The following is a 12,575-nucleotide window of genomic DNA, read 5'->3' on the forward strand; positions in this document are numbered from 1 at the left end:
TTAATTTTGTTTGAAAACTAAGCACACGGTAACTAGTAATTTTCAAATTTTACCAACTCCACAGTCCAAGAGAGTCAAGTAATGGAAACTAATATCATCAAGTGTATTGTGTGCATCTAGTGAAATAAAATTAACCAAACCCAATAGGATAAATATTATCAAATCTATTTTTCTAGGTAAGTTAAATAATTTCTTTATTTGCCAGTAGGAAATAAAATTTGTTCTGCCTCCTAAATGCATTTTTTCTACTACAAGAATTTCAAAGGTCACTGGAAAATTATAGGAAGTATTACTATGATACAGATCTGGTAATTTCTTTGATCAATTCTGACCCTTGGATTTTAGCAAAAACAAGTATGTACCTATTAAATATGAAATCTGGTAGCCTGTCCTTATAAAGACTCCAGTAGTGTATCAGTGATTTCCAGGTCAACAAAAGGGAGACCTCTGAAACTAGCTTCATTATTTAATTGCCGAAAAGTCGTAGTCAAATTAACAATTCTTCACAATTGAGCTTAAAAATTTAATATGTCTTATTTGTTATTGATGTGATTTTTTCATAGCAATTATAGGTCTACAACTGAAGGTTGGTTGGTTGTGGTGCTCTTAGTATTGGCAGCATGGTAAACCTAGGCAGGCAACGTAACTACCAATTTCCCATTTCTGATTTGACATCGTTTCTTCTTTTTTAAGCAGCCATTACTTATTGTGAGCCCCCTAAGACTATGTTTACTTATTGTTACTTATCCCTTTAGTGATTACAGAATAAAGTGGTTATAAGAGGCATAAATAAATACCTAATTCATTTTTTCTAACTACCTTAAACCACTCTATACCATCCTTCTCAAATATTTGTCTTAATTTATGTTGGAATATTTCTAGCAGTGGGTAAACTAATTACTTTTTGAGTTAAAAGCTAATACTTTCTGAACTACAACTAAAACAAAAATTTCTGTTTTCTGGGCAAGTGCAACAATTAGAAAAATTTCAAATATTTCTTAAGTACTCAGTATGTTTTTGCTTTCTCGGCATTAAATCAAATCTTTAATATGTGCTCCCTATTGATGGTAAAGTTACTGAAATAATCTTAGCCTTTAAGAGGAATCACCATGGGCATGACATTTGCTCGTCAAAAAAGGAGTAATACATGAGAAAGAAAAGGATAATTCATGACACAGAAAATGGATATCATGCATGTAATCTCCCTCTGAAGGACCCATCTTTCAATTTAGATTTATTCTCCAGGCCAAACCAGGGCTAGTTTGCTGCATTGCAGTCTTTCAAAGATTTGCTAATGATTATCGTGCAAAATTCTCCTTCTCTCTTCTTTCCCAAGTTTTAAGGTGTCTATATTTTCTTTTCTGGGCAATCCTAATCACTAATAAAACTTTACATTTCTTAAAGTTTCTTATCGCTAGTCTGCATGTCACTAATTCTATCAAGATTTGCTCAAATACAATGACTTCCAACCTCTACAACAAAATTATTAATTTAAAAATTATTGATACACATTTTAAATGTTACCCAAATTATATTCCATGAATTATCTATTCATAAAGAAAAAAAAATCAGAACTATTACTTCTCATCCTGAAAACTATACTGTTGATGAAGAAAGAGTGATTTAGATTTTTTTCTTCATCTACATAACATTACCAACACATACTTCATTTACTCTCAAATAAAAATCACTGCTCGATACCATAGGAAAGAATTGTACAAAAAACTTATAGTTAATTATTCACAAGTAAATTTATAATAGTTTATATTCCAAATGTGTCTCACATCCTTATCAATGGGTAAACATCAGTGGTTTGATAAACATTTGTCCATATTTGAGTAGTTGTAGCAGAAAATCACAATTTGCTCTAAAGCTCCTTTATAGTCCTGTCGCCTTCTAGTTCCAAATTACATGCTGTAATTTAGCTGCTTTTTCCCTGAGTAAATCATGTTTTACTTTTAAAGATGTTTAAAAAATGTTACAAGTGAGATCAGAGCTGCTTCTAGGAATTAAATAAAATGAAATTTATTTTTATAAATACTATTTTATTTCATAAAAATACAAAAATATAAATATACATTTATAAAAATATGAATGAATTAACACAAAGACATTCTTCAACTAAATAAATATGGCAGTAATAGTCATTCCTATTTCTTTAGGGATATATTTTTTCATATTAATTTACAAAGCGCTTGCACAATGTTTCATTAAATAGTAAAGGTGACTAAGTCAGTTAAGAAAACATTTATAAAGTTCTTATATCTAAGAAAAGGCACAAAAAGCCTTTTATGGATTCTTATTGATTATTGATGTGATATACTTTCCTTCAGAGATTGTTAGGCAAAGAGGGTGAACTGGTTATTATTACTTTTTAAGATCTATGTCATTCGTATTCATTCACAGAAACTTACTGATTAAGCAAACCCTTACTAAGACAACACCTACGTATTGTTTGTAATTTTGATTTTTAAAAAAATTTCCTCCAAGGAAGAGAATCCACTCCATCTAGTAACAAAGAGAGTACTTCCACTGACATCTATGAAGTCATACCATACTCTTAATCTCGGTCACTATCGTCACCCCCATACATATCAGCAAGTTTTTTAAAACGAGGCCCCCAGTCGCTAAGGTAATCGTAATCTTGATTACAATCTGCTGTGAGAGATTCCAAAGAACTGAGTGAATCTGCTATGGAATCATTCCCTTCATAGGCATATGTTGCCAGTGAATCATAAGGAGGTGCACTTGGGTCGGAGTCATTTTCTTTTAATCTCCGATGAATAAAATCTTGTACATCAATGTTTTCCCACAGAGGCACAGTCCTCCTGATCTGAAAAATTGTTTCAGGCATTACGTCCCTCCTAAGTTTACTGTCTTCTCTAGCTTCTGGATTCCTTAATGTGCCAATGTCAAACGCTTGGGTATCTTCTTCCCCACCGCCTTCATCATTGTAGGTCACGATGTTGTCCCGAACATCATCTTTTGAAATTATCAGAGGTTCCTTTTTTCTTTGCCTCTTCAATGCAGCAAACAGCACAACTAAAACTATTAACAAAAACAAACAAATAAAAATAACAACAAAAAAGGGACAGAGAGAAAATTGTGGGATTCCATGATTCAGGCTTAAATTAAATGTAACACACTTCTGTGTTTGTGGTGTAAGAGGCATTACATTCATTTGGATATAAAAAGTAACTATCCTATACAGATTCACAATGACTTAGGCCAATGACTGGATGCACTGTATTGATAAAGAAGCAGATAGTATAGTGCCATTTGTTTACTTTTAAGACTCAATTTCTTATGGGGCTCTGGCATTGAAAAACTTTATTCAACTATGGCCAATGCATTTAGTCAACTGTAAGTATATAATCATTCATTCTTCCCCAATGCATGTTTGTTTCAAAATACTAAAATTCTAAAGCTACATTATTATCCCAAGAGAAAATGAGCACCAATTTAATATTTTCTTAATGACTCAAGAGAATACATGTAAAACATTACTCACATATATGCATATATACATATTTGCATTATATGCATAGGTTGTATGTATATGTGTATGTATGTTATGTGTATATATTACACATGTGTTATGCATATATATATATATATATATATATATATGCTGTTGATCTCATCTATTCCCATATGTCATATCTGTTTAGCTAAATTTTTTTATTGATCTGGTTTTGAAAGTCTGCTTAAAATATGAAATATAACTCTATAGGCTACAATATAAAATTCAAACTCAAACTCATCCTTAAGTTGTAAGTTGTAAGTATAGGCCTCTATAACTACACTAAAGTCCTGTCCAGTGCTGTTGTCATATTGGCCAACAAACTTTTCTCACTTCCTACTAGTTGGTAGAAAGAATACAAAAATTTTATTAGAATTATCTTCACTAACTTCCCAAGAGTTGACATTGAATGCTGAGTTATGTTGGAGACATTTCTTAAAACTATGCATTAAAAATGAGATATATCTATACTCTCACCTACTAAAGATCGAACATAAGTTAATTAAGTCCAACATAAATATGAAATTCACCAATCTAGTGAACCATACAGTAAGTTTAACATTGAATGAACTAATTTATAAATTCTCTACTGTTTTTTTGCATAGAAGAACAACCATAAAGTCAAATTGTTTTAAGGGTTTCTTAACTAATAAAAGGTTTACAGACTTTCACAAATGGTCCCTAGAACCTGGCCTCAGTGTTTTCTCCTTTGCCAGGTCAAATTATCTGCTTCTTTTCCCTCAACTGAGGTTTTTAATCTGGGATATGTGAATAGTATTTAGAGAGGCTAAACAAGAAACTGAAAAAAGTGCATCACTGTTTTCACTAATCTGTAACCTGAGTTTTAGCATTTTTTTTCTGTAATGAATATCAGGATAAACTGTAGTGATAGTACCAGTATGTGTGACTATTAAGCCAACAGAAATTACAGGTACTTTATATTGCATTATGGTTAGGACATCTCGAGGGATCATTAGACTTGCACTAGAACAAGGCACATGTAACAGTAATCAAGCTTGTCTCCCTTTTTGTTTTTTGTTTAATTTGGACAAACATATTTCCTTTTGTGTTACATGTCTTATTTTTATAAATTTAAATTATTATTCTAAATAGGTCCATAAGCTGTATCTGATTACCAAAGGTGTCCAAGGAACCAAAAAGATTAAAAAGCCCTGCCCTAGGTTTTCATCCTCTACTTTGCCTTGTAACATGGATATGAACTAAGAACCACATTTTTCAAACTGTAACAGGGTAGGTCTAAAATATTATTTTCCGTGCTATATTACCACCTTGCAAAGAGCAGACTCTGCTAACTACAGAAATATAGTAACTGTGTCCAGCCATTAGTATAAAGACTTGAATAGCAGCAAGGATGTTTAAGGAGCTTTTATGATGAAACTCTATGAGTTAGAACCCATTTTAACTAAAATAATAGAAAATCATTCCACATTTAGGCAAATAAATTGGGAAGATACAATAAAAGAAATGTATGCCTTCTATATTACTCAGGGCAGAAAGATGGCAGACTTTTCAGAATGAAAGAAGCCTTCTAAGGATTTCAGCATAGAGAAAAATATAATACAATTTAGTTGGATAATGTTATACTATCTAAACTTATTTCGGAGGGGTGGATTTTGTTCCTCCATGTATGCATGCATGTCTTTATGTGCGTGTTATTGTATTAATATTAAAATTTAAAAATTAATTTTGAAATATGCATAGTTCTATGTTGTTTTAAATTAGAAAAGTAGAACTATTTGAGCAAATAAAGCAATATGGTATCAGTAACACTTAGCTAAAAGGATAAGCCAGAATTTAATCTCCCTGGGGATACAAAAATATTTTACAGAGGAGTTGAACTTTCTAGCAGCAGGTGGAGATGCAGACTGCTGAAGGTTATGGTAGTAGTGTCTATGTTCTAAACCACCCTGAAAAAATGTTCTTTTAAATAGTTGGATCATCTTAAATGAAACAAATGTTTTCCCCTCACTTTCATCAGTTCCCCACTGAAGTCCTGCAAGAATATCTGGCCAAAGGGATTTCATCCAGATAGCTTGAAAGGATTTTCAATGAAAAGGAGCCAAAACATATGAGCATTGGAACATAAATTTGGCCAGCTCTCCTGCCCTAAGCATTCATTTTGGATGAATATTTGATGGAAACAAGTTTTGGGGGAATGTTTTACAGTGGAACAACTGTTTAATTGAATTAAATCATTGTCCTGTTAGGGCATGCTCAAATAAAACATTTGCAATTGGAAGCATGACTCCATTATGAAACATTGCTGGACTAGGTATGACCACAATGCCATAGTGATAATTTTTTAAATGAATTTAAACTTTTAATTTTGTATACTGGACCTACACTTAACACATTTTATGGAAAAAAAAATTACCTTACTGTGACAACTTAAGTGCATTGGCCAATTCTATGTCTGATATACATAGCTTGGTATTTGTTAGGAATATTATGTGTAAAGTAGTCTTTTGTATTAAGGATAATGGTTATAAAGGAGAATTCTAGAATAGAACAGTCTGGGTTTGAATGCTAGTTTAAATGCCCTCTAAATGAGTGACTTTGTGTAAGTTATTTGACCTTTCTGTAGAAGAATAAAAGTATTTACCTTATACGGTTGCTATGAAAATTCAATCAATTATTAGATGAAATGTCCATTGAAATGTGACCGTGTTAACACAAAACACTATAAATATAAAATATATTGTAAAATATACCTATATAACATTAGCTATTATATCTTGGTTTTTGGTCTCTTGAGAGCTAGACCTATCCCCATGCAGTCAGAAACTCAATTTTATTTTTTAATTGAAAGAACTATTTTAATACAAAGTTGAAAGAGTTCAATCTTTATCTATAAAGAAGAGTGCTCTTCAGTACTGGGTCGTGAGGGAGAGAATTCCATGAGTTGAATGAGCATAGCTTGGGGGTGCATATCATTCAGGGACACAGCTTACCAAGCAGTATGATGACACAGAGAAGGATGGCGATGAGGGCCCCCGTGCTCAGGCCGGCAGAGAGGACCAAGGCTTCGGCGTTGCAGGACTGCATGTTGCCTTGACTGTCACAGGCGCACACACGAATGGTGAGTGTGCCAGTGCTGCTTTGAATTGGATAGTCATTGTCAAAGATCAAAATGGGCAGTAGGTAGGTGCTCATTTTGTTGCGGCTGTACCCATCTTTTCGAGTCATGATGCCCGCTGTATTGTCTGGGAAATAAAAAGGTGGGGAAAAAACAAAAAATCAGACTAGTTCTTAAATTTTGCCTCTTGGGATTTCTTAATATTTGGCTTTAAAAATGTTCCATACCTTTATTATCTACAATGGTGAAGTTTGGATTGAGGGGAAATTCAGGCACTGGTTCAAAGAAGAATTTGTGGCCTCGGGGAGGGTCATCTTTGTCCATGACACTGACAGTCTGAATCAACTAAAACCAAATGAAAATTAATTAATTTAAGCACAACAGAAAGCAACTCTTGCTATTACAAGACATTTTAAATCAGCGTTTGTGCTTTAAGTATATCACTGAAATGAAATAAACAAAAAATATGCCACTTTCAGAAAATTTTTCCAAGGCTTTTTATAGTTCTGTCTAATGTAACTTATTTAATGAGGAATGAAAAACACCTATCTAGTGTCAGTTTGCAGAGGACCTGTATGAATCGTTGTCTGAGTCCTGGCCACTATAGCATCCAGCCTTACGGAAAACATTGATCATTCCAATGTCTATCTTCTTTTAACATTGTTAATATATATTACCAGTCTGCTTTGTTATTTGGTTACCAATCTAATGCCTCCACTAGATAATGATTGCTTCAAAGGCAGAGAACATAACAGATGCATTAAAAAAAAATGCTTAGCACAACCACTCCTAGAGATAAAGGAAACTATAAATAGAGTTTTGGAAAAATAAGCAATATTCTGCATAATATCAGAAAGCAGAAGATTTTAAAGCTATGGGGCACCATAATTATAATCACATTGCATACTTTATTCAAATTGTTTGCTTTTCTTTTTAGTAGTATTCACAAAATTTAGAAGAATGTAAAAATAAATTCTTCTAACATTTTGTAAAATCATTCTTCAACTTGAGAAATTATAGCACCTCTCAGCTGTGCTCGCTGTAGGTCAGAGTTGTGCCATAGTGTGAAGATAGAGCAGAAATGACAGGTTGGGCAGAAAAATTCCATTGAACATTTTATCATGGATAGAACACAAAGCTACACATCAGGGTGCCTGTTTTCTAGTCCTGGGTCTGCCATCTGTGTGATTTGTAATCACAGTCATTTAATTATCATGACTTTCAAATTTCTCTTCTACAAAAACAAATAGTTGCACCACTTTTTTGAGGTATAATACTCCACATTCTATGATGAAGAATTACTGGAATTTCATTGTAGTTTAATGCATCCATTGCTTTGGTTGTTGTGCACCTTCTATGGCCATCCCAGTCTGCATACTCACTAGTCAATACATTTTCCTCTTTAACTTGATATTAACTATATAATTTCATTCATTTTACTGATAAAATGACATGTAACTTTATGTTTCTTTATACAGTGTTTCTGAAAGTGCATAATTAATACAAACTTGATACACTTTTTCTTCTCAGAAGATTGGAGCATGACATTGAAAAATTCACATAAGATCTAATATTCTTGCTCAAACTTCTATTCTAGAATAGCAATAACATAGCTAATATTTAGTAATATTTTAAACATAAACAACATTGATCCTTTCATTATATGACACAAAGAGAGATACAGAAAGAATGTCATATAACAATGGAAATAGAGATTGGAGTAATCTAGGTCCACAAACCAAGGAATGCCAAGAATTGCCAACAACCACAGAGGCTAGGAAGTGGCAGTGAAGGATCCTCCCCTAGAGTCTTTTGAAAGGCCATGGACCTGCTGACACAATGATTCTGGACTTCTCACCTCCTGAACTGTGGGGAAGAATATATTTCTGTTGCTTTAAGCTAACTAGTTTGTGGTAATTTGCCATGGTAGCCTTAGAAAACTAATATGGCTGTGAAGACTTTTTAAAAATGGCCAAAATTATGAAAAAATGTTCAGCTCCAATAATTTTGGAGGAATTCATGTTAATATTATCACGAGATATTGAGTATTGGTAGATATTTAAAACCTAGTGTTGCCTAATAAGTGAGCAATTATCTACAATTGGTGGAAGTTATTACTAACCAATACAGATACAGAACGTATCTGGAGAGCAATTTAGAAGCACTGATGAATATTTATGGATAAAATTTATTTCTACTTTGAGGAGTATATCAAAGAAAAATGGTACCAGGTCATATATGACTATAAGTGTATTATAATGCTCACTGTAGGGCTGTCTGCTAGAGTAACGTTTTGTTGGTAAACCAAATTTCCATTAATAAATGTGTAGTTGAATAAGGTAACTAATGTGTAGCTTTGCTATGAAAAGTAAGCATCAAGTTAAAGATAATCATTCACTGAACTGAGCGTATTCCCATTACATGTTACAAAGTGAAAAAAGGAAAGCAATTTTTAATCCAAATAACTGTGTAGTGATTCTGTGCAGGTGAAAAGAAAATAAAAACTTCATTTGTATTTCTCTGTCTGTCAGTGGAATGTGATATGCATCTCTGTCTTAGCCTGCTTGAGCTACGGTAACAAAATACCACAGAACTGGATATCTTAAATAGCAGAAATGTATTTCCTCCCAGTTCTGGAGGTTGGAAGTGCTGATCAGGGTATCGGCACGGTGGGCTTCTGGTGCGAGGTCTCTCCCTGGCTTCCAGACAGCTGCCTTCTGCTTTGAGTGTTTGTAAAGACATAGTGATCTCTCTGGTGTCTCTTCTTTAAGGGACACTTATCCTGTCAGATCAGAGCCCCACATTGTGCCTTCATTTAACCTTAACTGCTTCCTTAGAGACCCTACCTCCAGATACAGTCGTATTGGGGAACAGGACTTCAACGTATTAATTTTGGGGGGACAGGAATATTCGCTCCATTATAATGTCTACTAGAATAGATGAAAGACTGTATTTCACTTCATTTTCTATATTAAAAAGATGATAGAATTATATATGATTCTTAGCAGCTGACTACTTTTTCCTTAAAGAAACATCTAAATAACTGGTTAAAATTTCTTTCAGTAAGATTTGTATAGTTACTGCCATTTGTTAAATACTATATTAATGTACACATGAACATACTCTGCATTTTCTTAAAATTACTTTAGATATATCTGAAATATTACTTTATAAGAGGACTTTGTAACTCTTGTACAATCTTTCTTTATCTCACTAATACTAATGTTGAAAAATCACAAGCAAAATACAACCTGTATCAAACCGAAGTATCTTGATTGAATAACTGAAAGTGGGAAGATACAATCAATGAAACAATTATTATGATTTCCTTTATATTAACATTAAACACTTATTTTCATACTTCATGTTTTATTTAATAATGCATTTTCATTCTATTCATGATTATAACTCAGTATCAGTATAATTATTAATCCAGGTAGGAAGTTTTTAATATATATGAGATTGATTATGTAACTGGTATGTGAAGTAAAACATATATTATAATTTTCCTATTATATTAATGATATAAAAACCAAGTTAAAAAGTCATCTTTTTAAGATCATTGTGAGCTTTTTGGTAAGAGGACATAAACAAGTGACAAGGAGGACTGAGAATAGTTTGCATGAAAAAAAAATTGCGCAAGTAAATTAATGCAATGTCATCTGCCTTTGTGAAGAGAAACTTTTTTTTAAGTTTATAATAACTTACCTGCCCAGGTTTTGCATTTTCACAAACAAATGTTTCATAGTACATGGCAAATTCCGGAGCATGGTCATTTATATCTAGAATTCTGATGAAGACAGGAATGTGGCTACTTTGCTTTGAGTTATCTGCAGAAAGAACATGTGGGAGATTTCAGTCTCATTTACAGAGTAGTGGTGATACTATTTGCCCCATTTGTAACTTAGCAACAGATCATTTCTGTGGTATTCACGTCTTGATTGGGTTGCTGATGGATATCTCAGCTTCTTATGTGGTTCAGATGAAAAGCATGATAAAAAGAGGAGAATATAATTGAGAATGAATATTATTTATAAGAGATAATTTTCTTAGACTGCCTATTTGGATGAGGTTAAATTATATTTTTATCCTGCAGTAGGGTATAAAAGGAAATCAAGTTTAAAATAAATGAATATTTGATAATCATTAAAATAATTGAAAAATCCACACTCTAAATCATTTCTCTCAGACCTTGCTATATTAGTAAAATCATTCCAGTCAAGAAAACAAGCCTACTTAAAGCTATTATTTTACTACTTTGGAGAAAAATAACGTGTTCAGATAGATGTATTTCCAACTTACTTATTTCTGTGGCTGTAATAGTGATGTTGTGCCAAGGAGTTGATTCCCGGTCAAGAGGCTTCAAAGTGAAAATAGAGCCATTTTCTGAGTGAATACTGAAAATCCGGTCCATATCAGTATGCCGATCAACAGAGTATCTAGCAGAAAAGACTCATAAGTCTAGGCCTTGTTTTAACATTATAGTTCATCTGCCATATCTTAAAGTTACAGGTAGTTCACACAATGGTCTGATAAATGTGACAAGTAAAATACTGCATTTTCTGATATAATGTAATTCTCATTTAGACAATTTGATAAATTTGACCATTTTCATTATTACTATTCTATGATTATATGTGCTTTGGAGTCATTATTTATACTTGTAAATCCTTGTGGGAGATTTTAAGTGAGATTTTTAATTGTCACTTTATTTATCATTTGCATTGGCTTAAATGGAAATTAAGTTGAAAAAACACATAAAAGCATGTATCCATAGAGTCCTTATGATTATAAGTGAATATGCAGAAGCTGTTGTAAAATACATGGCTCTTCAATGGTTCTCTTCAAGGATCATCTCAGCTGAATCAGAGGTCTTCCTCCAATCTCTCCCTTCAACCTATTTCAGATAAAAACTGAAGTGACAAAGGTCTGCAGAATTACGTGACTCTTTCTCATCAAGGCTGAATGTGAAAGATGTCACCATAAACTTTGTACCATTCAGTAGTTGGCAAAATATTGCCCACCCCCCTCCAAAGAACGTCCATTTCCTAATCCCTGGAACCTGTGAATATGTTACTTCATGTGGTAAAAGTAACTTTGCAGGTATGATTAAAGCTAAAGATACTGAGATTTGAGATTAATCTTGATTGTGTACATGGGCCTAAACTCATCATAAGAACTCTTAAAAGTGGAAGAAGAAGCAGAAAAGTAAAATTCTAGCTTGTATGAAAATCCTTTAGTTGCATCAGGCCATGATAGGCTGTACTAGCTACCGTTCTTGCATGTTTAAGGTTTCTGCTGCGGAGTGTTTAATTGAGCCACATGGGACACTTAGTGTGTCTCAAACGTTATTGTTTATATGAATCACATGGGACTCTTGGTAAAAACAGATACTGATTCAGTAGGTCTAGTGTGGGAATGGTCATTCTGCATTTCTAACAGACTGTTAGGTGAATCCCAGTAGTAAAGTCCATAGACAAGGCTTTGCATAGCATGGGACAAGCTGGTTAGAATAAGGACAGTTAAAGGAACAATAATGACAGAGAACAACTAATTAGCATCTGGTATCATCCTTACTTTTCTGGGTATCTATTAAAGACACTTAGTAAATGAACTTCTTTTTAATCTGGTGAACTAAGGAATTAACTTCTGTTATAAATCTGTGATATATCCACTATCAGGCACTGATTTTGACAAAAATAAGAAATAGATATTTAGGTTTCTAAACATGGTGAAACATTGGCAATTTTTAAAATATTGTATGAAAATACATTTATCCAAATTCTGTGATTTTTTTTGTGGGTCATTTTAATAAAGAACATGTAACAGTCTATTGTTAAAAGAACTTTGCTTAACTTAAGGGATCCATTAGTAAACTCAGGTTTCAAAAATAATTTTAACAATTTTATATAGTATATTATGTGCTTACCTAATTTATTTTCTACTAAACTTTAT

General features: G+C 32.9%; 1 protein-coding gene across 2 annotated transcripts in view; it reads right to left on the reverse strand.

Moving 5' to 3' along the window:
* Nucleotides 1-2,137: 2,137 nt before the first annotated feature.
* The window catches only part of CDH9 (cadherin 9), a 112,993-nt gene continuing 102,555 nt past the window's right edge, over nucleotides 2,138-12,575 (reverse strand). For both annotated transcript variants that reach the window (XM_032470482.1, XM_014557539.2), the window contains 5 exons: nucleotides 10,923-11,059; nucleotides 10,329-10,450; nucleotides 6,848-6,965; nucleotides 6,496-6,747; nucleotides 2,138-3,048 (listed from right to left, as the gene is read on the reverse strand). In XM_032470482.1, coding sequence (XP_032326373.1) covers nucleotides 2,561-3,048; nucleotides 6,496-6,747; nucleotides 6,848-6,965; nucleotides 10,329-10,450; nucleotides 10,923-11,059 — 1,117 coding nt within the window. In that variant the 3' untranslated portion in view covers nucleotides 2,138-2,560. The remainder of the gene's footprint in view (nucleotides 3,049-6,495; nucleotides 6,748-6,847; nucleotides 6,966-10,328; nucleotides 10,451-10,922; nucleotides 11,060-12,575) is intronic.

The sequence above is a fragment of the Camelus ferus genome, chromosome 3, assembly GCF_009834535.1.
Source record: "Camelus ferus isolate YT-003-E chromosome 3, BCGSAC_Cfer_1.0, whole genome shotgun sequence".
In the NCBI taxonomy this organism is placed as follows: Eukaryota; Metazoa; Chordata; class Mammalia; order Artiodactyla; family Camelidae; genus Camelus; species Camelus ferus.